This window comes from Lutjanus erythropterus, chromosome 3 (genome assembly GCF_056507025.1).
Source record: "Lutjanus erythropterus isolate fLutEry1 chromosome 3, fLutEry1.hap2, whole genome shotgun sequence".
Taxonomy (NCBI): domain Eukaryota; kingdom Metazoa; phylum Chordata; class Actinopteri; order Lutjaniformes; family Lutjanidae; genus Lutjanus; species Lutjanus erythropterus.
Window position 1 is genome coordinate 8,008,299 of NC_139319.1, and position 27,744 is coordinate 8,036,042.

General features: G+C 41.7%; 1 protein-coding gene across 1 annotated transcript; it reads left to right on the forward strand.

Moving 5' to 3' along the window:
* Positions 1 to 1,732: 1,732 nt before the first annotated feature.
* On the forward strand, positions 1,733 to 26,045 carry LOC146329592 (calmodulin-regulated spectrin-associated protein 3-like). Its single transcript, XM_084714863.1, has 19 exons — positions 1,733 to 2,230; positions 8,018 to 8,295; positions 8,688 to 8,828; positions 10,326 to 10,412; positions 10,606 to 10,641; positions 13,270 to 13,317; positions 15,616 to 15,754; positions 16,157 to 16,296; positions 16,746 to 16,839; positions 16,950 to 17,001; positions 18,379 to 18,440; positions 18,530 to 18,560; positions 18,733 to 21,205; positions 21,594 to 21,715; positions 21,869 to 22,146; positions 22,245 to 22,344; positions 22,772 to 22,884; positions 22,996 to 23,114; positions 24,254 to 26,045. Exons 1-19 carry the CDS (start codon positions 2,077 to 2,079, stop codon positions 24,581 to 24,583), a joined length of 4,797 nt encoding a protein of 1,598 aa, XP_084570989.1. The 5' UTR covers positions 1,733 to 2,076; the 3' UTR covers positions 24,584 to 26,045.
* The last annotated feature ends 1,699 nt before the right edge of the window (positions 26,046 to 27,744 follow it).

A 27,744-nucleotide genomic window follows, 5' to 3' on the forward strand; every position in this document is an offset into this window, starting at 1 on the left:
CAGACAGCATGAAGAACACAGACAGCTGAAATTCAGATTATATTAAATTCTTGCGCTGATAGAAGATCTTATGAAAAAGGAGTTTAAACACTCAAACATATTGAGGCTCTGAACACTTAACCTGTGGGGTTGTTTATGTAGGTTTTTGTTTGTTTTGGCTCAATTAAGTCCTTATAATTTGCTAATTAGCATTACTGTGTGTTAATTAGACTGTGTAAATATTAATAATAGCACCATAAACACATTTATTGTTAATGTTATAAGACATTTGTGAGCACTTAGATGTATTAAACTTTAGTAATTATAAAATTCATGAAAGCATAGTTAACTGTTAATAAGTGCTCAGTAAACTGCCTATAAGAGCACAGTAAAGTATGTGTTGATCTTAATGAAGCTACAAAACAGCTTAGTATAGATTTAACAAACAAGTTAAACTTTTATCAACATTCTTAAGTAGTCTATGAGCTGTTGAGAAGTTTCTGATAAATGCTTATAAATGTCTTACAGTCTAACAATAACTGTGTTTATGGTGCTATTATTATTATCATCATAAGACTTTTATTAATGTTCGTAAAGGGATGGTTCACCCAAGATGAAAATTCAGTCATAATCTACTCCCCCTCATGCTGATTGAAGGTTGGGTTTATTTTGTTAGTCCACAAAACACTGCTGGAGTTTCAGAGGAAAACGGTGTCGCAGAATCTCATAAACAAATGAAGTGAATGGTGACCAGTTTTCAAATGTAAAAAAAAAACAACAGAAAAACACATAAAATGTCTGCATGCAGTTTACACGCCGTCACACCACACACTCCCAGTTCAGACGGCGTGCATGTGAATGTGGCTCCAAGCCAAAGATCTACAGTGAAGATTCAGGCTAAAAAAATTGTATATATAACATTTTTTAAGACAACCTGGCATGTCAGGGCTTTAAGAGACTTGGATTAAACCAGACAAGCAGTATGGAACCATTTTATGTTTTTATTCTGTTGTTTTTTCACATTTGAAATCTGGTCACCATTCACTTTCACTGTTTGGGAGGTTCTGCAACACAGTTCTCCTGTGAAACTCCAGCAGTGTTTTGTGGACTAACAACTTTATGTTGCTATTATTGTGTTAAAACCTAACAGTGTTAATAAGCTTCTTAATAAGGACCTATAAGGGCCTTTTACCTATTTACTAACACCTGTTATAAGAACCTTGATATATTTTTCATCACTCATAAATGGCAGCCACGTGAGAATATTCTATGAATAAGAAACTCATTAAACTTGTATTAATGTTCTTATGCAGTATATAAACTCTTAGCAAGTTCAGTATTTCTAAGTGCCTATAAATTTTTATTGCAAAACATAAATGTTTAGGTTTTTGTCTTTAAAATGTAATAATGCTAATAAACAGTTTACAGGGACTTTTAAGGGCTTTATTACCTATTTACTATCACGTATTATAAGTACTTTTTTGTTGTTTGTTTGTTTTTGTGCCTTCTGTATCACAACCACAGCCCTTCATTGTTTGCACTGACCGGGTCACCTGCCTGGGGGTGATGTCGGTGCCTTGCTCGAGAGCGCCTCCATGTGGAAGAACGGGGGCACAGTCACTGACATGTTTCCAGTCCACGTATGAAACAATAATCCTCTTTAACAGATAAAAAAAAAAACACTGATGCTGCTTATTATAAGCATTTATAAGGCTCGTTTCTGCTGCTGTTGCCTTCACGTCTGTCGAAAATATGAAATATTAGAAGAGTATTTTTCTGCGACATCCCCATTGGCTGCAATGTGACGTTCACGGGGGCGTGGAGCCGGCTGACAGCCTGATGTGAGGTATTTAATTCTCCATTTAATCGATTTTTAGTGCATTTACAAGCTAATTAGGACGCGTACTTCTGTTTTCACCCTTGCTTTTAAACTTTTTGTCGCCTTATCATCATTTTTATGTTTCGTTCTGCATCACAGGGTCCTCCTCCCTCTCTCCTCCTCCTCCTCAGCCTCTCCTCTTCCTCCTCCATCCCTCCTCCTCACATTTCCCCGGTGCTGCTGCTGTTGCCGCTGCTGCTGCTGCCTCCGTGTCGTCCATGCGGCGCAGCGCGGCCATGGTGGACTCTCCCAGCGCGATGAAGAAGACCTTCTCGGTGCCGGAGATCAAACCGCTGGACCAGTACGACTTCAACCGGGCCAAGATCTGCGCCAGCGTCCGGTGGCTGCTGTCGAAATCGTACGGCTCTGCAGGTTAGACTCCAGTCAGCGAGGCTCTGCTTGGGTGGGGCGCTTAATTATTAATCCTACTAGCCTATATCTGGAGCTCGGAGTTAGACTTGTTTTATTTAGCGCTGAGGGGAACCTCCAGCATCCTCCTGCACAGCATCCATCCTCCTCATCCGCTGCGCTGATGCTCACAGTTAGTCTCCTCCAGCCTGTGCAGCTTTAACCCTGCGTGCAGGTTACAGTGTTACCGATGATGAGGAGCCAATTACTGACATGAATATGAGGCTTGTCAGGAGGAATCTCCTCCGCGCTGCGTGATGCATGATGGATCTGGAGGCTGTCATCCTGCAGTGCAACAAAGCCTTTTGTCAGAGACGAGCTACACGATCAGGCCCGTGAATGTGTGTGTGTGGAGGTTTTCATCAGTTTAAATACAACCTGCAGAGACAAAAACCCGCTTCATATCACGTAACTGAGTAAAACGTCTGCAGAATGGTGTATGGAGATGTGTGTGGGCTGTAAATGGGTCAAGACGGCATAATATTTGTGTCAGTGTTACGCACGCACGCACGCTGTGCCAGAGCGCGTGTCAGTGTAATGAAGGTGACATAGTGGGTCTTTTAGTAGACAATGGAGACAACTGCTGCTAATTTATCTTCTAATTTAAGAATTGTCTTTTGAGAAATATGCGAGAAATGAGAAAAGAATATCTGCAGATAGATAGACTTTATTGTCCCAAGGAAAATTTGTCTTGGACACGTGCAGTAACTGCTGTTAGAAATACAAAAAGATACTGCATACATATGATATCATACATATAAAATCGATAGATGGCTACATTCTTGGGTTACAACAGCAGTTTATCCAGGCATTGTACAGAAACAGTAAATGCACATAAAACAGGAAGAGAGAAGCTTGTATCAAAAGAAAAGTAAATACAGTAAATAACAAAATAAATTAAAATAGTTCAATACAGAACAAAAGAAAAAAAAACTTTAGCATACTCTGTAGATAGTAAGGTATATATCTATGGAATACACAATATGAAGAATATACAAGAATACACTATTAATGTACTTAAATATGAAATATAAACATAAGATAATATAAAATACATACTCTGGGAAACTGTCATTAGCATATTTCACTTTTTTTAAAGTATATTTTGTAAACTATACAGTTAATTATGAAAAATAATCAGCAGATTAATCGATAATGAAAATATAGTTTTGGTGCCTAAAATTAACCAAACTGCAACTGAAAACTTAAAAACTAAACAAAAAGATAAACATCTTTACACAGGACTTGAATCCCAGGGTGAAAATCCTGTTTGATTCATCCACAACAACCTCTTCCCTACCTGAACTAGGAGGATGTGTGTCAGTAGCCGGATATTTGCTGTGTGATCATTAATACTCAAAAGCTCCAAAATCACATCTTTAAATTGCTCATTTTGACACATATTGAATTTTCAACAATTTAAGCCAGAGAAAAACGGTAAACCCTCACATTTGAGATGCTGAGGATGATGAAATATTTGTCAGTTTTCTTTGATAATTGACCGAGACAGTCGATCAGTTATCAGAGTTGTTTCCGATCAGCTCATTGCTCCAGCGCAGTTTCTGTTTGGGCACAAATGACAGATCAGCTCTGTCTGTGGGTTCAGGCTCTGCTGACTAACACATGATGTCACTCTGTAGGTAACACTGCAGTAGTAAAGTTGCGCCGTGGCTCTTTATGTAACAATCCATGTTTTTCACCAGTCTAGTAATATCTTTGGACAGACTTTCATGTTATATTTGTGTCCAGGCTGCCAGTCTGTGGTGCAGGAGGAGAGATGAGCTGAAAACCTCTCAGCAGGGAGCTTCATTGTTGTCTGTCAACTGGAAAATGCCCACTGGGGGCCTCATTGAATTTTAATGGACGCCAAGAAGAAAATAGCACTATTAAAACCGCACATGGGACACAAGGTTCATCCTACCTGACATGTCCAGAGGATGACTCCTGGTTTCTTGTTGTTTTTGGAGATTTTCCAAGTCACTGATAAACAAAGAGGGAATTTTTTGGGTCAGTTTTTACCTTTGATTGAACAGGACAGCTGAAGATATATGTAGAAAAGGCCTGCAGATTGGAATCAAACTGAGGCCGCTGCAGTGAGGACATAGCATGCTTTACCAAATGAGCTGCCAGTGTCATTTTATGGTATTAAACCATGGTGAAGTTTGATTTTACAAGTATAAAAATCCTTGACGTGCCCAGTAAAATGACTAAAAATCTAAATAACTTATTAAAAATCTCTCGCACAGGAGCTTCCTGGTCAAAATACTGTCGGATTACAGATGTAATGTAAAATAAAACATAAGAAAGACTTTTGATTAATTGAAAATAAAACATGAAGATAGTAATCAAAGATCATACGACCAATATGAGCATATGATGATGTATAACTGAGAAAATAAGAGCAAGAAATATACCATACCAGCTCAAAACGGTTTAATTCATTCTCACAGCTCTCGTGTGCTTTCAGCTACAGCAGGCAACTGTTTTCAACCAAAAACTGACTGTGCACAACCTACCCTGCACCAAAAGACAGACACAGTGGAACATTTAACAGCTAAAACCACATATTTCCCTCTTTGGTTGGTGGAAACCAAAAACAGAGCTAAAAGAGGTTTAATATTAGAATTGCATTGTCAGGGGGCCCGAACACACGACTCCAAATGAATGTTAAAAACAGGTTCTGTAAAAGGTGATGTCAGGGATGTGTCCTAATCAGTCAATGCATTATTCCTTAGCTGCATCAAAAAAACATTTTTGTGTGTGTATAGCTTAAACGATTACTCTACGAATGGATTTAGTTGATTGACAGGACATTATCAGCGATTGCTTCAATCATTTTTCAAGCAAAAACTAAACATTCTCTGATTTCAACTCTTCTAATGTAAAGATTTGCTGCTTTTATTTACCATTTATGAGAGTAAAGTCGTTATTATTTCAGTTTTGGACTGATTATGATAATCTGAGGACTCCAGTGTGTGTTCTGGGGAATTAGAATGAGCATGTTTCACTGTTTCCTGATATTTTATAGAGCAAACAATAAATCAGTTAAGCTAGAAAATCATTGGCAGCCCTGAACAAGTGTATGTACATGTGTGGAAAGGAGATCTGAACGTCATCCTGTTAATAACGTGAGCATTTTTTGGTGATCTCTTGCACCTGATACTGATAAAATCCACACAATGAAACACTGATTGTTGTTGTTGTTGTTGTTGTTGTTGTGCTGTTGTAGCTGCACAGGCCTGCTCCTGTTTTTCCTCTATTGAATTAGCATTACGTTAAATGGGTTAGCCGGTTCCTACTCTGCAGTCCAGTCTCATCGCCTCTGCTGTGATCAGGACAGAATGGCTGCTTTCCATTTGCACCATTCCCATGGTGACGGCAGTCCTATTTCCTCCCAGTGCTGCAGAGTGTGAAAGGCGAGGGTTTAACCCCAAACAGTGTGTGTCACGCTGCAGTGGAGTGTGTGCTTACACTGTTGTTTATGTTGCGACACAAATCGACTTTCAATTCAGAGTCATTATGCGGTAATGTCTCTTCTCTTCTCTTCTCTTCTCTTCTCTTCTCTTCTCTTCTCTTCTCTTCTCTTCTCTTCTCTTCTCTTGAGGAGAAGGAGTCACGGTTACATAAGAAACAACAGAAGGTTACAGGGAGAAAGAGAAGAGATAAGTTGTAGCCCTCGTTTCGAGACAGAGTTTGATGTATAAGGACTGATGAAGGAGGAGAGAAGACTATGTAAAGGCTTTGAGGGAATGAGGATTGACTGCAGTAGTAAATGGAAGAGATGTAGACTCAGATATTCCCTTTAAGAAGTCACTCCAATCTTCAGGATTATCCCGACTCCTCGTGCAGCCTTCCAGGGGCTGCAGAGCGGGAATATGGGTCAGTGTGTGTTTTTGTGTCCAGTGTGCGTCTGTGTCTATGAAATGACCCTCTCGTAGTGGTCTGAACTTCACATGCATGTCACAGATCACTTGACACGCACATGCACGCACACTCTCGTCTGGGAAACCTAGCTGAGCTGTTCATGCAGATGATGATGTTATCTTCTCCCTGCAGTCAGACGCTGTCGCTTACTGTCACCTAATTTCCATAGTGGGAAATCTTCCTCAGTTTTACTCAGTTTTCTCTCCCAGAACAGATAATATAGTAGATCTGCATTGTCTCGGCTGCAGTCTTTGTGCCTTTTGTACCGTTTTCCACATGGGACAATGTGCTGACAAAGCAATTCCCTGCATTGTTCCTTCTCAGAGAACAATGCAGGGAAGCTGACTCATTTTTTCCCATCTCATATATCTGCAGAAAGGCAAGAACTGCATCATAAACTTCACAGTTTTGTTTCTCTGCACAGAAACTTGTTCATCTTTTAGTAGATGAACGAGTGCCTCCACTCAAGAATTATCTCTGCTTGCAATGATTGAGTCGACTCTTTCAACTTAGGTCATCCACTGAAATATTTATTCTGAGGTTCCTCTGATAGTTTACAAGATGCTAAGCTAACAGCTCTGTAAGGCTTCACTGAGGCGCTCTGAGCACAATGCTACATTTCTTACAGCATCCTAACCATATATTTAGGATGGCAATGTGCAAATGATAAGCAACTTAGCATGCAAACATTTCCCAATTAGCATGAAACAGAAAGTACAGCTGAGGCTGACTGGAATGTCATTAGCTTGGCATGTATTTACTAATAAGCCACAATTTCAGTTTCTAAACGCTTTGCTCATTAGAGACTATTTTGACTTGAGGATGGTCGTAGATGAAGATTTAGGGGTTACCCAAAGTCATGGATTCATGTTCAGGGAGCCATGAATGTCTGAATAGAATTTTGTGCAAATCCATCAAGATGTTGTTGATGTATTGAAAAAAATTAAGTGGAACTTTAACCTGCCGACGGCGCGAGAAGAAAAGTCTCTCAAAGGCTCACAAAAGTTTTTAGGATTCATCCTCAGAGCACCATTCATATCTGTCTTATATTTCATGGCAATAAAGTTGTCAAGGTTTGACCAAAATTCAAAAATGTCAACCTGCTAGGGTGCTAAAAGAAAATAATTCTCGAGATAACTGATGTGTGTGCACTTTTCACGATAATTTAGGTATTGAAAGGGAAACAGGTATTTTTTTTAACCTGAACCATATTTCATATGTTTTTGTGTCTGGTTTGGTTGAAATAATCCCTTAATTTGCCACGTTAGAAGTGAAAATGAGAAAGGAGCAAAAGAGAGAAACAAATGTGTGTGTGTGTGTGTGTGTGTGTGTGTAGAGTCAGAATATTTTCACATATCATGCATTAAATGTGGTTAATTAAGGGCTTATTTAATGGTGTATTTCAGCTGGGGTTTATTTGGTGAGGGTTTTTTCTGTGTCAAGTCTGAATGATGTCTATTTTACAATGATAAAATTACTGTATCTGTAGTCTGGTAGCTTTGGCAAGAACAATAAAACGTCTGTCTCTGGTGAAACAAAAAGGAGTCTAACAAAAAGATCTGCCTCTGTAGTGATCCTGTCCATAATCTTGTTAGACACGTATAATAGCAACCTGAGACAAAACAAGCACATTTAGTGGACATGCTGTACTTTGGCGGGTGCAGCTGCCCGTAGGATTACATAGCGGTCTGTTTCCAGCTGCAGCGGTGTCGCTCAATATTGGAACAGTTTCAAAAAAGTTGAAAAACACCCTTTAAAGTGTGGACCAAGATGGCAGACTTACGTTACCATTCAATCTCAACCAGACCGTCCTCTTTCCCTCCTCAGAAAACGTCCCTGTGGAGTTGCGGGAGCCGCTTTACAAGGACCAGTATGAACAAGAGCACCTCAAGCCGTCCGTCTCCAAGCTGCTTCTCTCCCCGGAGATCTACTGCCGAGCCCAGGCCTTGCTGGCCCAGGCGCACGGGGTCTCCGCGCCTGCGTCGCAGGGGTCCCCGGCCGACAACTCCGCGCTGCTGCAGTTCCTCATTAAGAAGGGTTTCACTCCAAAGGTCCAGGATGCAGACGTCACAGAGGAGGACCTCAGCTACGTCCCTATCAAAACGGTGCGTTTGTTGCTGTGTAGTTGCTTGAGTGTGTCAAGCCCTTTTTGATTTCCAGTTGACTTTTGTGTCAGTTCAAGTAAAGAAGGAGAAGCAGTAAGGAAACAGATGGAGGGAAGGAAGAAAAGTAGGAAGGATGAAGAAAAGGAGAAGCTAGGAAACAAAATGACATTAGCAAGCTTACCTTCTGTTACATGTAAAATATGAATCGACAAAGCAGAAAATAAAATATTTCAGTCAAAAATGTAGTTGCATAAACACTGAAAGGCTTCAAAAAGTACCTTGTTACCTACAAAGTCAGTCCTGTAGCAAATTAAATTTCCACTTGGTTAGATTTGATTAAATCTGTCGTTGTGGGTTTATGATTAACGTCATCCCTCTTGTGATTGGTGCAGAAAGCCCACCTCGCCCTGATTGACGCTCTGATGACACTGGCTGCCAAAGAGACGGTGGGCAGGGTGAAGATGGCGGCGGAGGCGGAGCAGATGGGCGTCGGGGCTCCGTGGGAGAACGCCCTGCTCTTCTGGGTCAACAGGGTGAGAGAACAAAATCACTTTTAACTGATCATCTAAATAGCTGTTTCATTTAGAGACAGATTCACAGTTTTTTTTTCCACCGAAGACCTCATTAAATGTGGTTTATTATCGTTTATGTGTTCACTGTTATGCTGCAGCTTCTCATGTAGATTATTTTTCCTTAAAAAACAGAACGAATCATATTTAAGGAAACCAGAAGCTTTTAGTAAACCCAGACCCAAATATGGTCTGTGTGGATGAAGTTAAGAGAAATAATCAGAAAACCTGATAGATAGATGGACAACACAGAGATTTTTTTCATTGTTTTTTGTGATTGGTTTTGTGGATAATCGTTAATGATATAAAACAACATTTTAACAAACCAAACAAAGTGATATGAACTACTTAAGAGCTGAAAATGCACAGTTATATATTGTTAATTTTATTATTCCTATTATTTTTTTCTTCCATAGTAGCTCTTTACTCCTCATATTGCTATATAAATATTATTTGTGTATTGTGTGTAATCATCTCTTTTATCTTTGATGCTATATTCATTAATGTAGGTGTATCTGGTGCAATAACAGAGGAGCTGAATGTTGATGACCTCAATTCAAAAAAAAGTTGGGATGTTTGTGTAAAACGGAAATAAAAACAGACCACTAATACTTTTAGACTTGTATTCAATTAAATACAGTACAGAGATACAATATTTAACTGATAAATTAGTGTATATTTACAAAAAACTATAAAGTTAATCAGTTTGAACATTAAATATCATGTCTTTGTTCTGTAATCAATTGAATATGTATATTGTAGCATTTATGTTTTACACAAAGTTCCAACTTTTTTGGCATTGGGTTTGTACAAATTCTTATGTCCTTGTCTGTGTGTCATTATGTCACTCTGACAGTGACTTAAGAGGAGGATAGTGGGATATTTGGGAGTGCCGTTGCATGAGGTACTAAACTAAACAGTGTACGGTTGATGACGGAGTCAGCAGCAAAACATATTTACCTACCTACAAAAACCAATATCTGTCAGTGTATGCTATATTCATAATATTTTCGCCGCTTTACCTTGCTGTCAGACACTTTTCCGATGGGAAACTGACAAATATTGCTTTCAAGGAAGCGGAAGACCAGCAACTCCTGTACTCTGCAAGGTAGAATTGCTGATAAAGGAGTGTGGTGGCTTAACAGAGAGCTGTATTTGGCAGTAAAGTAAAGCAGTGCAAATGTTCTAAAAATAGCGTATACTTAGATGCATATTGATTTTGACCACAGCAGTACATTGCTTAGCTTCCTACACCAGGATTCCTGCTGCTTCTCCAAACTGGGAACGAGTCCACCACCATTTACTGTAGGTAATAAACTGATAGAGCCTCATACGACTCAGCTTCAAAAGATCTGTACTGTCCCCTTAAGTCACGGGGGGGTGATTCGCTCCCTCTCTGGACAAATATTAATAAGGTTTTGAGTTGAAAAATAGTGGACTCATCCTTTTATTGTCCTGCAGCTGAACCAGAAGTTGAGAGAAATCACAGAAGACGACGAGCCCCCCAAGTCGCAGACGTGTACAGACCTGCAGCCTGCTCAGGACGCGGTAAAAACACCCCTCCCTCCACCAACACACACACACTTACACACTGTACACACACACACACACACACGCATGATGTTTTGCTATTTAAGCAGCTGTCTCTCACACTGCAGCTTCTAACATCGACCTGCTCTGCTTCTGTTTTCTCCCTCCCGCCCGTCCCGGTTTGTCTCTGCCATGCCTTGCACTCTGGCAGTGTCAGTCCACCCGCTGGTACTGGAAACTAGTCCCAGTAAGTGTAATATTCTCCCGTCGATCTGTATGAATCTGTCCCTCTGCTATGGCCGACATTATTGTGCCTGTTGGAAATGCCACACATAACTCTTATCTGTCCTGTAATGAGTACAAAGTGCCTCTGTGTATGACGGTGATGGCACCGAAATATGTTCTGACTTTTACAACCGACCAATTAGAAGCCACTGAAAATGTCCCATTACTGATTGTGATTATTAAAGGTCAACTTTGTTATTTTTCAACCTGGATCCTATTTTCCAATGTTTTTGTGTCAGTGTGACTAATGGAGACAACAAAGTTTGAAACTGGTCATGTATTTAAAGATAATGCTGCAGCCTGCAGAAGTGAAACTGAGCTACAACATAATCCTCATGAGCAACTGCACAGCGTCAAACTATGTCCACTAAAAGTGCTTTTTTTTGGTGACTGACTGGCTCTGATTGTTATTAATGGAAAAGCTCGCTCCAGAGATAGGCCTTCTTAAAAGGGTAAGATATATTTCATTTAGCCAGAAACAGCAGCTTGATCACTCTTGCCAAAATCTCCCATACACACACTTCATTCAAGAACAAAATAAAACTCACCAGAAACATAACTGTTCATCTTTCCGCCGCTCCAGTAATCACCAAGGCTGATTTGGTCGAAATTAACCCTTAGTTCACCAAGTTAGATGTGAAAATATTCTGGCTCTATATGCCGTTCTCGCTGCTGCTTCTTGCTCCCCTCCTTTATCTAAGTCAGTGAATTAAGGGTTTATTTTTGACCAAACCAGAGCTGGTGGAACATGGAAAGAAAAATTGATGACAGGAGCTATAGTACCAAGGTGGTTTTCTTGCTGGGTTTGGCTCCTGACACCCCGGGACTGACTCAGTTAATTAGGCTGCAAGCTTCACAGCTAACTAAGCTAACTAAGCTAGCTAGCTAACGGCAGCTACAGTTAACAGCAGACAGCAGTTAGCCTACTTTAGCAACAAGTGGCTACTAGCAGCTAGCTAACCACCGTCTGTCTTTACGCTGTAAATCACCTTGGTACCGTATTCAGTCGTCAAACTGGCCTTATATAACATTTAATGACATCTTTATGACAAGTCCAAATTATTCTGCTTTATGTGAGGTCAAGGAAAATATTGATGACACACTTATAAAGGTCTCATGATGATGAGTGTCATCACAACCAACCATTCACATATGACAGTTTAACGTAATGTTAAAACATAAAGCCAAACCTTTGGATAATGTCAATATGTCATAACAAAGACATTGTTGTCTTGGTTAATGTCAGGTTGTCATAACAAAGATGTTGTCTTGGTTAATAACAAGTTGTCATAACCAACATATTATTGTTTTAGTTAACGTAAAGTTGTCATAACAGGAAGTATTTGCTTGGTTAATGCCATGTTGTCATAAGAAAGACATTGTTTGCCTGGTTAACGTCAGGTTGTCATAACAAAGATATTATTGTCTTGTTGTCTCATTGTCAAGTTGTCATAAAAAAGACATTATTGTCTTGGTTAATGTCAAATTGTCATAACGAAGACAGAATTGTTTTGACTAATGTCACGTTGTCATGACAAGGACTTTATTGGTTTAGTTAATGTCAAGTTGTCTTGACAAAGACATTATTGGCTTGGTTAATGTCATGCTGTCATAACAAAGACATTGTTTGCCTTGTTAACGTCAAATTGTCATAACAAAGACACCTCAAATAATCTTAGCTTTGCATCAAAAATGACATAATTGACTGCATGGGACAACATTCATATAGATTCATAAAGAAACCTTCATGTTCATGACAGGTGTCATGACATGGTTATGACAGGGTCATGACAGTCTTATGCACATCCCTTCAAATAAAGTTTTACTGTCTAGTTTGAATAAAGATGTTGATGACGGTGATAAATTTACCATCTTTGAAATGGGGGTTTGGATGAGTTTGGTGGGAGCACTAAAAGGTTTTTCTGATTAAACAAAAAGGCTCTTACTCTTTAACAAAAGGTCTCTCTGTAGTGATTCTTTCCATTATGTTATCAGACACTTAATAATAACAATCTGAGCCTCTCAGTTGCAAAAAAAAAAGCACTTGAAGTGGACTTACGTTACCGGTGTGCAGTTGCCATTAAGGGTTATGTTGCATCTGAGCATCACTTCTGCCAGCTGCAGCGCTCTGCCTCAACACTGGACCAGTTTCAGAGACCGTCGTTCCCGTGAGTCACTGAGACACAAAAACATGGGGAAATATGGCCCAAGCTGAAAAATACCAGAGCAACCCTTCATCAGATGATGTTTTGGACACTGGGGTGTTTATGACTTTGGTACGTGTAGTCATCAGTTTCATCTCAAACTGCCCCGATTATCAGAGCCGAGGGGGAGAAAGAGATGTTGGAGAGGAGGGAGGGAGGTGAAAATACTTCCTCACTGATTATTAAACTACATCTGCGCCCCCTTTGTTCGTCCCCATCCTCTCCTCCTACCTCCTGCTACTCCTCCTCCTCCTCCTCCTCCTCCTCCCCTGTCGCTCTTCTCTCCCTGAGCAGTGCCATGTGACTTTGTGGTGTGGCGGTTCCCATGATGACCGGCCCCCTTGTCATTTATGCTTGTTTCCCTCTCTCTGCCATCCCCCATCCAGCATGCTATCGCTTTTTGTTTGAAGGAGTCTGGGAATAAGCCGCCAGTGGTAACGTATAACACCTCGCTCTTTTCTCACCCTCATCCCCCCCCGTCTCCCGTAGCAACGCACTCCACTGACTGACAGACTAACCAATCGCCACACCTTTCCCAAGCTGTCGACCACTGACTGACTGACTGAGTGACAGACTGCAAACTAATCACTATTCCAACCCCGAGGTTGGATAGATCAATTAAACCTCATTAGCTTTTAACAGTATTGATCCATATTTATTGTGTTTTACTGCTTTTTCTTTAAAGTGTATGTTACAAAGCCGTGTTAAAGGGGGCACAATAAGACTGGATGTTATTCTTTGATGATGCACTTTTCACCTTTGTCCTCCTCCAACAAGGCTGCGTAACATCATTCAGCATAAGTTATAGTTGATGCTAGGGATGTAACGATACCAAAAACTCACAGTACAATAATACCACAGTAAAAGTCTACAATATGATATTTATTGTGATAACAAAGAAAAAATATGATTTGAAAAAGAAGTCCATTATTAAAGCATAGTTCTGATTATTTGAAGTGTGGTTGTATGAGGTACTTATGGTCAGGTAGATGCCAACCGAAACGTGGTGAGGCAGAGAGGAGTACCAGCACGGAAATTCTGCAGTGTACTGCTGCGGACAAGGTCGGCAACAAAAGGTATTTAAGCCACTTCAAAACAAAATCAAAATCATTTTAGGTTTACGCTTTATTTACAATATTTGAACTGCTTTACTTTGCAGTCAGACAGCCTTTTCTGACAGGCAACCACCAGTACATAAGCCACTCTCCACTTAACCAAACTCCATAGGTGAAATAAGTAATTTTACCTTGCAGAACAGAGGAGGTGCTGAAATACTGCAGCCTCAATTAGTAAGTTAATTTGTGTTATTGTGTGACGGTATTGAATCAAAACTATCATTTTATAACACTACAGTCACACGATAATTAAAACAAACTAACAGAAGGAGGCAGCAGTAGACCTGCAGCTACTGAGCTCTGCAAGCTAAAATGAGTGATTTCACCTATGGAGTTGGTTTGGAAAGAGCAAACTTTAGCTTATCTAACAGCTGTTTTCTGTCAGAAAAGGCTGTCTGATGCCAAAGTATTAGGCTGAAAATATTCTAAATATAGCAGAAACTTAAACTGATATTGATTTTTTTTGAGGTGGACCTTTTTAAGTGGCTAAAAAATGTTGTTGCTGACCCTGACCACAGCACGTCATTGCATAGCCTCCCTGCTAGTTGTCCTCTCTACTTCTACTGAAACTGGGCTGTACTAACTGAAATCTACTGTTGGTAAAACACTATCAATAAGTACCTCATATAATCCCACTTCAGATAATTAACTATCCCTTTATGTACCCGATATGTACAGCATTTTTTTTGCATAAAATTCTTTTTTCTTTGAGCTGACAGTATGTCTCATTTCTAGTAGCCTGCCGTGTCCAAAGCATGTGCAGAGATGACATGACATGTCTTTGGCAATAAATTCCTGAATTATTAGAATTGTAAAACAAAAACAAAGCAGCAGTCCTTCTATAAGATAAGATCAAAATAATTAACCATGTAACAGTCCAGTACGGGTATTCAGTATATTGTTACATCCCTTGTTTATGCACATGCAGCGTTTGTTTTCTTTTGGGTGTATTTTCGCTATTGTGCATATTAAAAAAGTGATCAGTATGACTTTCATTTTGATAAAATTCACTTTTTTCTTATCTGATTATGTATTTTTTACCTGATCAGAATTGAAGACTCACAGTATCGTCAGTGCCTGTTTCTGCTGCATGGACACCGGTGGACAAACGTCCTCATTTTCACTTACGATCACTGACATTTTCTACCCATAGTTTTCTTTTAATTGTATATATTTTTTTTATTTTGTTTGCAATGTTTTTAACCTTTGCACTGCACCTTCTGGTTGGTGTGTGTGTGTGTGTGTGTGTGTGTGTGAAAACGTTTCTTAATTGAGGCATTGCTGGTCTTGCGCTTTGTTTCTGTGAATTTTCTTCTCTGCAATTTTCCTGGAGTTTGGCTGGCGTCACAGTTTGAGTTTCTGGTTTTATTTATTGTCTGAAAGAGGGACAGTCCTGGCTGGTTTTTGATTTCTTTTGTCACAGTTTTAACTCTTGAACATAACGTTAAATCTTTTATCTTTTTTTTTCTGTATCTGCCGTATGATCCTTCTTCTCTTCCCCTTACTTGCCCATTTGCTGTGTGTGATTCCTGCTTGTCTTTGCACAACTCTTCCTCTTTTTACCCTCTTCTCTCTCCTCATCCTTCTCCTCCTCCTTCCCTCTCGTCTCCTCTCTAGATTCGCTATAGGAAGGACAAAGTGCAGTCTAAGCTGACTCCTACTTTCCCTCTGGTTCATGCGGTCAAAGATCTGTCTAATGGCTGCGCTATAGCTGCTGTGCTGCACTACTACTGCTCCAGCTTGCTGCCTCTAGAGGGTACACACACAAATACTTAGACACAAACATGCATGCATAAGTACACATTTGGTGATTAAATATTTATATATGATCTAATGTATGCTTAAAAGCTTAAAACTAAACAGCTTAAATGATGGCCCCTTCATTTTAAAAAGGGTTTCCAATAAATGTGGAATCTTGAAGAGATGCTATGTTCACAGGAAGAACATTTATCTTACATCTGTGCAAACATTTTGACTTTTAGTACTACATACTTATATTTTGCTGCATATATATTCAGTGATCTTTATTTCTCAAGGCATTTGTTCAATAGCATCTGCTATAAACTACAGTAAATCAAAAGCTATCTGTAACAGACCTGTACATATAAAAACATTAGATACTGCATATTAATATGTTTATATATTATTTCTGTTCCAGATGTGTGTCTGAAGGACACCATGTCAGTGGCTGACAGTCTCTACAACCTGCAGCTGATCAGAGAGTTTTGTGAGAGCAGTTTACAGAGCTGCTGCCCCCTGGCTGTGGAGGACCTCCTCTACGCTCCGCCTGTCCTGCATGTAAGCATTACGAACGTTCATACTGATGCATCAGTACAGTTAAAGTGGAACAGATAACTTGTTTGCTTTAACTTATGATTATGAATTAAATGTTGATTGCACAGTGTTATGGCTTCAGCTTAGATTGGTTCTCCAGCCTCGTTTTCACTATGAAAAGTCGGTCTGCCACCAGGGACGATTTTTCCAGGGAATTAATGCCTCATATATAGACTAAATTAATGAACAAATTCTTTTTCTCTTAATGTTTCTCCCTGATGTTACCCACTACACCCCTACTGAATTTTGGTCAAAGTATAAATGCTAAAACCTGCTACCTCACTGCTTATTGCTAACAGCTGAGGGGGTGTTTCCATTTTAGAAAACACAGAAAACAACACAAATGGACAAATGCCCTCTAAGGCGTTGGCACTCCACTTTCCATACTAACGCAATATGCTTTTTTTCTGCAGCTGAACATCATGAGCTTCATTGCTGAGCTGCTGGAGTGGTTTGAGGTTAAGAAGCCTGATTTTGTCAAACCCATACAATCCATCGACCTCACAGGTCTGTGACGATCCAGGATGTTAATGAGAACATTTCTATAATATTGTTATATCAACCGTCGGCTGTTTCAGCCTCTGAAACCTTTCTGTCTTCTTTTCTATGTCTTCCAGATGTCTCAGGGTTACTAGACTGTACAAGTCCTGTCAACGGGAACAGCAACAGGTACCGGCATCCTACTAATACCAGCCACAGAAAATTTAGGCAGTGTGATGTGGAATTAGAAGAAACAGTTCAGTCAGGGTCTGTTCAGTTTGTGCAGAACGTTTTTTTTCACATTTCCACTGTAAAAAGATGTGGATGGTACCAACTGGATAACTCTGCTCCATCCCATTTTTTTTTTCTACCCCTCTGTTGAGGTTTCAAGCGAGCTGAGCAAATACTAAGAGAGAAATGGCGCAACCAGAGTTGTCTCCTTGTGTGGCTCTGATGTAGGATTTCCCAGACTTCTTTTTTCAGCAGTCTTTTGTCTTCTTGCCTGCAGCCTGTTCTAAAACAAAACTTGTCTCCTTGTTGTAATAAACAGCCACATACTGAGAAGACAGAACGTGAATTGTGTGTACGCACCGAGTGTGTGGTTTAGAGAGAGAGCGAGTGGCATAGAAGTGCCGGTGAATGAGATCAGGGCAGAGGAAAAGGTAGTTGTCAACCTGGCAGTACATGTACAGTTTAGTTTACTGTGTGTCAGATAATAAATGCTGCAGCTTCTCAAGACCAAGAAAAGTTTTGTCTAATGTTTCCCAACTGCTGAAAAAGTGAAAGGTTTTCGCCCGGCTAACAGCACCACCTACATTTAAGAATACTGTCCACTGTCTGATGCAAAACAGCTATGCTAAGCTAACAGCTAAAACAGCTAATCAAAATTCTTCAGTGGAAACATGGCTTAAACTACCACAGTATTTGTTGAGCTAAAACGACGCTCAGCCACTTTTTTAATTCTGAGGATATAAAATATTAGTAGTTTGCATAATATGGTTGTTTTTAAGGACTTGAGGATTGAATCATCACAAAAACATATTGCCCTGATCAAACAGAGCAAAGTTTTTGCAGTGAAAGACTTTCCACTTGTTGTGGCAGTAAGTTTTTTGGTTTTTGGTTGTAGACATAGTAAAAGTTATCATATTGACATTTAAATGGTGAGAAAAGTGTGATGCAGAAGAGTCACAGACTGACTGCTGCGTAATATTCTCAACATGATGAAACTATTCATAAAGTCAGTCTAACATTTGATCACATGGTCAGTTATAGCTGATTAATACATGTAAAGAAGAGTACATGACCTCAAACGAACCAAAATTTAAGTGTGCGGGGGCATGCATGTGTGCGTCATAGGTGCACTCCCGTGCATAAACAAAGTGCACTGCATCTCTGATTAAAACCTAAAAGCTCAGGAGAAATTTTACAAAATGTTTCCCTGGCTGGGCTCTACATACATAGACACTACTGTGAGATATTACGTTTTACATTTGCTTTGATAAAAGTTGTGTTAGAGCTGCGGGGATTGTGAATGAACAGCATCTTTCCTATATTCTTCTGTTTCAGTGGTTCACCTTCCTTCATCTTCAAACAACCCTTTGTTCCCATCTCCTCACCTGTGTCACCAGGTAAGAAATAGATTGATGTGTGCATCGTGTTTTTATTTGAATGGATCAAACCAAAATAGATTTTCATAGACTTTCATCTGTCATTCCAGAAAACAAAAGTTGGACAAAGAAACAAATCAGGTAGTTATATGTAACAGCTCCATGTGATTTTGATAGTAAATGTTGTGTTGCCTTCATATTTTATCTTAATTTTTAATCTTACTTTGGCTTCTGTGGTCTCTGCTTTTTTCATTATTGTCTGGCACATCCCGTCCATTTGTCCATCCGTCCATCGTCATCCGCCTCTCTGCAGTCGTCCTCTGTCAGCAGTGACTTTCAGCATCCCATTTGGGCTGGACAGTGATGTTGACATTGTCATGGGAAACCCAATAGATTCTGTCTTTCGCTCTGTCAGCACTGACAGCCTCACCACCGGCGTCCCTGCCATGACTTCACCGGTGACATCAGCAGGGGTGAATCATGTCCCGTACAGCCCCCCAGAGGATTTCAGCCACCTGGTCACCGCTTCTGCACCATCGCAGCGCTCGTCCTGGGGCCCTTATGCACACACAACGCCCCTGGGAGAGCTGCCGACCATCGAGGAGGCGCTACAGGTGGTCCACACTCCTGGCAACAAAGATCGGAGGAAGGGAAGGACGACAGAGAAAGGAGGGAAAGGAGTGTTGGGAGTAAGGCCAGAACCCAGATTGCGTCCCGAAGGAGCCCCTGCTGGTTTCTTCCTTCACTCCCCAGAGGAAGATAATCCCCAGCTCAGCAGCTCTGCTCCCTGTCGCTCTGGAGTCCTCTACCGGCCTGTTGGAGGAGAAGCAGGTGATACGAAAAGACAAGGAAGAGGAGAGAGGAGGGAAAGATCAGGACGCACCTCCGAAATGTCACGTGACGACGACTCTGTTCTACGAGATGGCAGCGTCGACTCCTCTGAAGCATCCGATGATGCCCCTAGAAATGCCCCTGGTAATATTCGACCCAGTAACAATCGCCAGGGGAACCACAGTACCAGCAACAGCCCACTCATGACGAGCTTTGCTGAGCGGCGAGACAGCAGGAGAAGACATCCCGCTGCTCCTGGGGAGGAGTCGGTGTCTACCCCGACCCCAACAACCCCAGGCACTCCGCACACACCCTCCACCCCAGCTGGGGCACCTGGCCGCCAGGACAGCCCGGGACCCAGAGGCCCTGAACCGGGCTCAGAGGCCTGGGAGCTGGGAGCCCGCCTGGAGGAAAAACGCAAAAGCATCGAAGCCCAAAAACGACGTATTGAAGCCATCTTTGCCAAGCATAGACAGAGGCTCGGAAAAACTGCTTTCCTTCAACTGAAAAGAGAGCAAGGAGAGGGAGGGGGTGAGGCAGCAGAGGAGGATAATCTTACCCTGGAGGAGCGCCTCACCCGCATGGAGGAGCAACTGAAACAGGAGGAGGAGAAGGAAGAGAAGGAAAAAGATGGAGAGAAGGAGAAAGAGAAACCATCTGTTTCCACTCCTCCTCGGCTAGAGAAGCAGGTCACATTCTCTATTGAGAGTAAGAAAGGGGCAGAGAAAGAAAAAGCAGCAGAGAAGGAGAAAGGAGGGGAAGCTGTCATAGTGGAGTATAATGAGGTGGTGCAAAAGCTGAGTGAAGCTCTGCAGTCGCTACAAAGGGACATGCAGAAACTTACAGAGCAGCAGCAGCAGCTTATGAGCAACCAAAGACCCAGAAACGCAACTAAAGCTACTCCAAAATCAGCACCCAAAACTAACACCAAAACACCATCCAAAACTCCTCCTCACACTCCGACAAAGACACCACCCAGAACCCCGACAAAGACTCCTACAAGGAGCACCAGTAAAGCTTGGATGATCCCTTCTGGGTCCAATCCTCCCTCTGCCTCCTCCCCATCACGGCGTTCTCAAGGTCTCATTTCACCAAAGACATCAGTCATCTCCTCCTCCTGTCCAGCTCCTCGCACCAAGATCCACTCCTCCTCCACTCCCCGCAGCCCCAAGCACCACGCGCGTCCCAACCATCAGCCTCACCCACGACCTTCCGAACTCAAGTTCCCGCCACTCAACCGCGTCCTGACACCAACCCAGAATGTGGACACCCTCCCCCACTTGAGGCGTGTATCCCCCAGCAAGTGTCAGGTTCAGACCTCCTCCTCCTTCCGTATCGGCGGGCCTCGGACTCCTCAAGAGTCTCCGCAGCCTGTGCAGCAGCCGCAGCCTGATGAGTGCACCTCGGACACGGGCTCTAGTGAGACGCCAACTCAGTTCAGCCTGGAGCTGGAGCAGGAGGAGGTGGAGGCAGTAGGGGGGCTGCCGATCTTGTCCCAGCCAAGAACGGATCGCCCAAGAGGTGGTGGAAGCAGCTCCGGAGCTCCTTCCGAGTGCTCGTTTGAGAGCGAGACCTTGTCCGTTTCAGCTGCATACAGTGCAGCAGGTGAAAACGGGGCAGGTGGGGGCGCAGGGAAGCGCTGCAGCCTGATTGAGGTCTCACTGTCATCTCTTGGAGGGCCAGAGGGGGGCAGTGATGAACCAACTGATGAAGGGCAGGAGTTTTCCTCTGATTCTATGAGCGACCACACAGAATCTGCTCTGGAACCTGCTAGAGGGCTTGCTGCAGGACCCCTGGACCCCATAGAGCAGCTGGAACTGGCCATGGCAGCCGACAGCCTCCCAGAACAGCAAGCCAAATCCAAAGGAGAACAGATGAAACCAGCTGAAACTTTGGAACCAAGTGGAGAACAAAATGAGCAGGGAACAAAAGGAGGAATTCAGTTCTTCTTTAAGGTGAGAGCTCACAAAACAGAATGGAGGAGAAAGACGAGTTTGGCCCTGATTGGACAGAGCACATTTTGCAGGCACAAGGTGCACAGCTCAGCCTTTTTGACTATCTTTTTTCACTTGCTAGGCAAAAACCAAATCACCCATTTTAGTTAAGTAACTGGTAGCTACTTATCTTACAGGAAAAAGAGAATGTTGCTCAAGGTACCAAGTTTGCTTAAGTGTTACCAGAGCACAGAGCAAAAAGGTGTGGGACTTAAGAAGAGTCAATCACAAAAATTTGGCCCAGGCTGCTAAAAAGAGCTCTGTCTAACTGGGGCCTTTGTTTGCATGCACATTAATTTTGTCATCCACAATTATGTCATGACATTTATACGAGCTTCTGCGGTTGTAGGAGGAGGTGCACAGTGAGGAGGAGATGGCCCAGCGCAGAGCGTTCCTGCTGGAAAAACAGCAGAAGAGAACAGAGGAGCTGAAGAAGAGGAGACAGTGGCACGAACAAGACAGGGAAAACAGGTGACACACTCAAACACAGTTATGAATGTACATGGACAAAGTGGACTCTAACGCAGTTCTTTGGATCCAAACTCTGCAGTGTTTGCATTTGTATATTTATGAACGGATAAGTCCAAAGCTGAGATGTAAAAGTAACTTGACTCTTTGTTTCAGACCAGACAAAAGACTGGCGTCTCCCTCCAACACACCTCCTGCAGCCACAACCTCACCTTCCCCGACTCCTCCTGCTACACCAGCCCGCCGGGGAGATTTCACACGAGGGGAGTACGCACGGCGGCAACAACTCAGGCTCATGGATGACTTGGACAAAATGCTTCGGCAAAAATCAACCAATCAAGGAAAATCTTCCGCTAAGAAAACCCGCTCCCGGCCCCGCAGCATGACGAGGGAGGAGACACAGCTGTCTCTGAGTCCAGCCAAGGGAACAACTGGTAAAATCAAAAGTGAACATCACAACTGAGATTTCTATGTTTGTAGATGATTTCAATGACTAAGTTGTTTATATGTCTTAATATTTATGTTTCTTCAGGCTCTAAGTTGACCAAAGTCTACTCTCACTCCTCTCTCAACCTGGCAGCCACGGATGAGCCGGGAAACAAATCTTCAGACACCACAAAGAAAGCCAACAGGTACACTGCTGCATATTTGCATCTTTACTCTCATTTATTTTTATTCACTCTGATCAGCCATGACAGTAAAAGCACTGACAAGTAAAGTGAATCCCACTGGTCATCTTGGTAAAATGGCAGGAGGAGGGACACGGTCCAAGGCTCATTGAGCCTTTTTCTTGCTGATGATCCAGTGAGAGACAGCAGGACTACAGCTCCATACTAAAATTATGCTTTAATGTTGTGGCTGATGGGTGTATATAGAACAAGCTCGATGATTGTCATGGGAGAACAGTTCAAGTTTTTCTCATTAACAAGGGTATTACCTGTAATTACTACTAAACGTCTCCAGGTTGGGCAGAAAGGACTAGTGAAGGGTTGGTGCCCTCTTATTGGGGTGGGAGGTGATGAGGGTTTATTGATTAATTGTTTGATATTTCTCCATCAGCCGACCTGGTTCACCTGCAGGATGTGCAACACCAAGCAGACTGGTAAATCAGAACGGAGATAAAGAATGGGACTCTGGTTCCAACGGTGCCTCACCTGCCCCAGAATACACAGGTACAGTAATACACAGCACAGTATCTCACCATTCTGGAGTAGATCAAATGTGTTGCTAAAATCATCCACATGGGTTTGCATCAACAAGTGTGTTTGTGTTTGTATTTTCAGGTCCAAAGCTCTTCAAAGAACCAAGCTTCAAGTCCAACAAATTCATCATTCACAACGCTCTGTCTCGCTGCTGCCTCGCTGGAAAGGTCAACGAGACACAGAAAAACAAGATAGTTGAGGTAGGTGATTCATTTTGCTTTACAATGAGCCACTTTGCTACCTCTTCAGTAAAATGAATGACATTTATCATTGAAAGGGATAGTTCAGATTTTTTGAAGTGGGGTTGTATGTGATATTTGTCCATAATCCGTGTATCAGGAAGCTAAGCAAAGTACTGCAGTGGACAGGGTCAAAGGTTCTGATTTCTATACATGATTTCTATATTTTGTTCACCATATGGTTATTTGCTGCTTTTAAAACATAACATAATTAGTTTAGTTACACATAACTTACCTACAGTGTGGCTCTTATTCAGGTCCCTTTTCCCTTCAACTGGCTGTGAAGCAAGAGGGAGCTGGTCAGACTTTATCTATCTGCAGTTGCTCACGTCAGCCATCTTCACTAAAACTCAACAAGTATCCTTATTGTATACAACTGTATACAATAGAAATTTTAGAAATTTATGGATAGAGAGAGAGAAAATCAGTACACTATATTTTTGAACATTTTCACAGGTCTACCTTGATATCAGATGCCCTTTTCCAATGAGAAACTGCAGTTATGTAAGCCAAATATCACCCACTCCAATGCAACCAAACTCCTTTGGTAGAAACAGTAATTTTACCTCGCAGAACACAGGAGTTGCTCGTCTACCACTGCCTCGATCTTTCAGTCTGTTTGTTTTATCGTGCGACTTCGGGGAATCCAAGCTAACCCTTTAAAAGTCACACAATAACTAACAAAATAACAAACCGAGGCAGCGGTAGACCAGCAGCTCCTGTGGTCTGTGAGGTAAAATTTCTGTTTTTGCTAAAGGAGTCTGGTTGGTTTGGAGAAAATTATGTTTGGCTTCTATAATGGCGGTTTCCTGTCACTGATATTGGTTTTCTTTTTAAGGTGGGATTTTTTTTACGTGGCTAAAATGTACATTGCTGTACCCCTGCTGCTTCTCCAAACCGGGGTCGTGCCACCTATAGCTGACTATGGATAGGTTTCCCTAATACAGCCCCACTTTAAATAATCTGAACTATCCCTTTAGATCTTGTTGATGCTGACACTTGTATATTTGCAGGCAGAAGCAGATGAAAACTAAAACACACAGCGAAGGTGATATTTTTTACTCTTCTTCCTCTTACCTCCACTTTCTTCCGACCTTCAGGAGATGGAGAAGAGTCCTGCCAACCACTTCCTCATCCTCTTCCGTGACTCCAGCTGCCAGTTCAGGGGCGTTTACACCATGAACCCCGACTCCCAGGAGCTCGTACGATTGGCCGGCGTGGGCCCACGGACAATCAGCTCCACCCAGGTGGAGTCCATCTACAAATACAGCTCAGACAGGAAGCAGTTCAGCACCATCCCCTCTAAAACGGTGGGCATGAGCGTGGACGCCTTCACCATCCCCAGCCATCTTTGGCAGGGAGGAGGAGGAGCGGCGGGCGGAGGAAGCAGGAGAGCAAGCGTGACTAAGAAGGCAGTGGTTTCCAAGTGAGGATTATAACGCATCACAGTGACAGATAATTAAAGAAAACACTGTAATCACACTGTAATTAGAGTGAAAACTGTTGTCAAGTATGAGAAATGGTAGGAGCAGGAGGAGGGAGCAAGAGTTACTAAGCAGGCGATCCTTTCCAAGAGAAGAACGTGGTAAATCCTTAAAGAAAACACTGTAATTATAGTGAAAACTGTAGTAGAATATGAAAACAGTCATATGTACACAGATGAGCCTTCAGCCATGTGTGTGCATACATACACCTTACCTCTCTGTGGTTGCCCTGGGATTTACTACAAATAGAAAACATTAAAAAATTATTTGTACTCGCCCTAAATGTGCACGAAAATGTAAACGGCACATCTTTGTTTTCCTAAACAGAGAGGACGCACTCGAAGGTTTTGTAACGTGAGGTTAGGAAGAGTTACTTTTAAAAAGTCTCATTACTTATACTTTCATTGTTTGAAGTACAAACTCAAAAATTAAAAAAAAGACTTTTTTTCTTTCAGGAGAAAAGGAAACTTTATTAAGTTGTTTATTGAAAAACACTGACTTTCATAAGACACGACACGATTACTGTCTGTTCCCTCTCTGGTTCTGTGGTTCAAGTAGAACACCAGTTTTATACATTAAAGCCAAACAACAGAGAAAATGCCTTCTCGTGTCAGAGTGACTGGCAGGACTTTTATCTTGTATGAGGTTCGAGTTGAATTCTACGAACAGCTGTCGATAGGCGGATTAAAGCACATTTGTTTTTGCATAATGAAAGATAGCCATAACCTTACGTCGCAGAGAGCAGAAGTGAACGTCAGAGATCTGTAAATGTGTCAGTGGTTTTCAGATGATTATGACATGGATGGTTATTTACTGTATGTGGTATAAACTTATTCTGAAATAATATCACAGTGAAAACTGAATGTTTGATGAAACTATGTTGACAGTGGGGACACGTATGAGTATCAGATGCCAATTACACAACACTGGACTAATAGTAGGGCTGTACTGAAGGTCATTTTCTAACATTCGAAGCTCCTATTAAGGTTCTTGAACGAAGCTTTTAATGATGATGTCATCACCCTAAAAATATAGAATAAATAATACAAAATTGTCATTTTGAATGAAGTTATTATTCAGATTAAATGAGTAAAATGCTTCAGTCCATATACCGCTTTTCTCTGGCAGAAAACTGGGACGAAGCACAGAAAAAAAAAATGCTACACGTGGGTTTTGTTTCTATGACAACAGCATCTTGACAACTGACCCATTGCTAAGCCCTGTCCTCCTTAGTTACTGTTGCTATGCCTGTCAAGCTTTCAATTGTCTGGTTTTAGTGTGATAACGGTGGCAGGTTGAACACTGAAACTGGTATCAGTTGTTGAATGGTATTCAATTCCACAGAGAGGTAAACAAAAACAGCATCATTTCCAGCTGATGACTGTGGATTTTGTTGGTTAAAATGATGACTCTTAGCTCGCCAATGTAAGCTAATGCTAATGATTGAACTCCTCGAGTCAGCTGAGAAGTCTGTCTCCAACTGACTTCTTAATGTTTCCATCTGACATTTTTAAGTGTCTTAGTTAAATGTAAAGTTAATGACTGCATACATGGTATAATGTTAATGCTAAAAGACTGAGGCTAACGCTAGCTTACATCACAGCAAACATTGGTCAGACTGTGAAGTACAACACGTATATGTATATATGACAGGAATACACTCATTAACACAGAAAAACACAGCGCAAGGATAAGATTACATGCAGTAGGCATTGAGATGGTCACCCAGGCAGACCAACCGTGAGCCGGGATAAGAGCTAAGCGAGCCTCATCATCAGCCCACACTTTCCTCCTCCTCAAACACCAACATAATAAATCCCAATAAGCTTTTTTCATGCAGTAGCATCTAACATAAGTTTGGCTGACTGCAAGTAGGAAGCCAGCGTTGGTTGGACAAACTAACACGTTGTGTTTTATGTTTGTGAAAGACTAAGGAAAAAAAGACATGAAACACAGAGTATCACTCATTTTAGAGCCTCATGCACACAGCTAATTTGCACATTGCTAATCTCTGATTGGACAGATGCTGGTCACAGGTGGGGCTTAGCAGTTTAGCAAAGGGTCAGTTACACAGGAAAAACTCTCAGCATAGTTTTTTTTTCTGTCTCTGTTATGGTAGTTTATTTTTATCTGCAGCTGTGCAGAAGCTGCATTCAAATGTTGATTTAGAATTAAAATGTTTTGAAAGAAACTTTGACGTATTCGGTACAGCCCTATGACACGTTATGCCAAGCTTACATTTAGAAGTACCTGGATTGTTGCACTCCGGTCAGGGATGGGTTCGGATAGCTGGTTCTATTTCGGATCCGGTTCCAAGACACCCAGATTCGTTGAGCTCAGAGGCCGAAGAATCCCTTATCAAATCTTCAAAACTGCAGGCACCTGCAAAGAAACAAAAAACTGATGATGTATGCATGTGCTAACTCAGCAAAGCAGACTGACTGGCTGGTGGACTGCCTTAGATTAAATGTTCCAGAGTCACACAACGACAACGAAACGCAACAACTGTGACATGTAATATTTGCAGATGGGTGCTTATAACAAAGGAGGAAGAGCAAGTCCCTGGCTTAAATATTTATCTACTGTCTGTCATGTTTAACTTCAGTGAGATGAGTGCTCTGCGTATCAGTTTACACTGTGTTCTGTGACCTGTTTGATTCTGTGACCTGTAGCAGAACAGCAACACATTTGCCAATGGACAACATTAAATGCATCATGCATGCAGAGAAATCTGAGATTTGGCTGATAGTTGCTGAATGATAACATAGAATTAATATCGTTTCCACTCTGTTGTTTTGTCTCTGTGCTGTGGGGGGAAACAGTGTTTGGTCCTCACTGTGCTACAGCTGCAGAAGCTACAGGAAAAGTTAGTCAGGACAGATTTAATGTCATAGAGCAGCGACAAAATATGTGCATTAGGTCTGACGCTGTAAAACAGTACATATAGTTTTAACTACAAGATTGATAAGATTTGAAAGTATTCAGATTTGATAAGCAGATTCAGAACTGGTTTCAGATTTGATGAAACTCTCTCGAACGCCATCCCTGCCCTTCTTTGGGTGCACACAATTAAATTGGTGTGTTTCAGACCAGCATTCATGTAGAAA

Coding starts and splice junctions, on each gene's coding strand:
- LOC146329592 (XM_084714863.1), top strand. CDS start 2,077: ATGCGGCGCAGCGCGGCCATGGTGGACTCTCCCAGCGCGATGAAGAAG. Junction 8,296..8,687: donor GCTACGTCCCTATCAAAACG/GTGCGTTTGTTG, acceptor TGATTGGTGCAG/AAAGCCCACCTCGCCCTGAT. Junction 17,002..18,378: donor GTCAACGGGAACAGCAACAG/GTACCGGCATCC, acceptor CTTCTGTTTCAG/TGGTTCACCTTCCTTCATCT.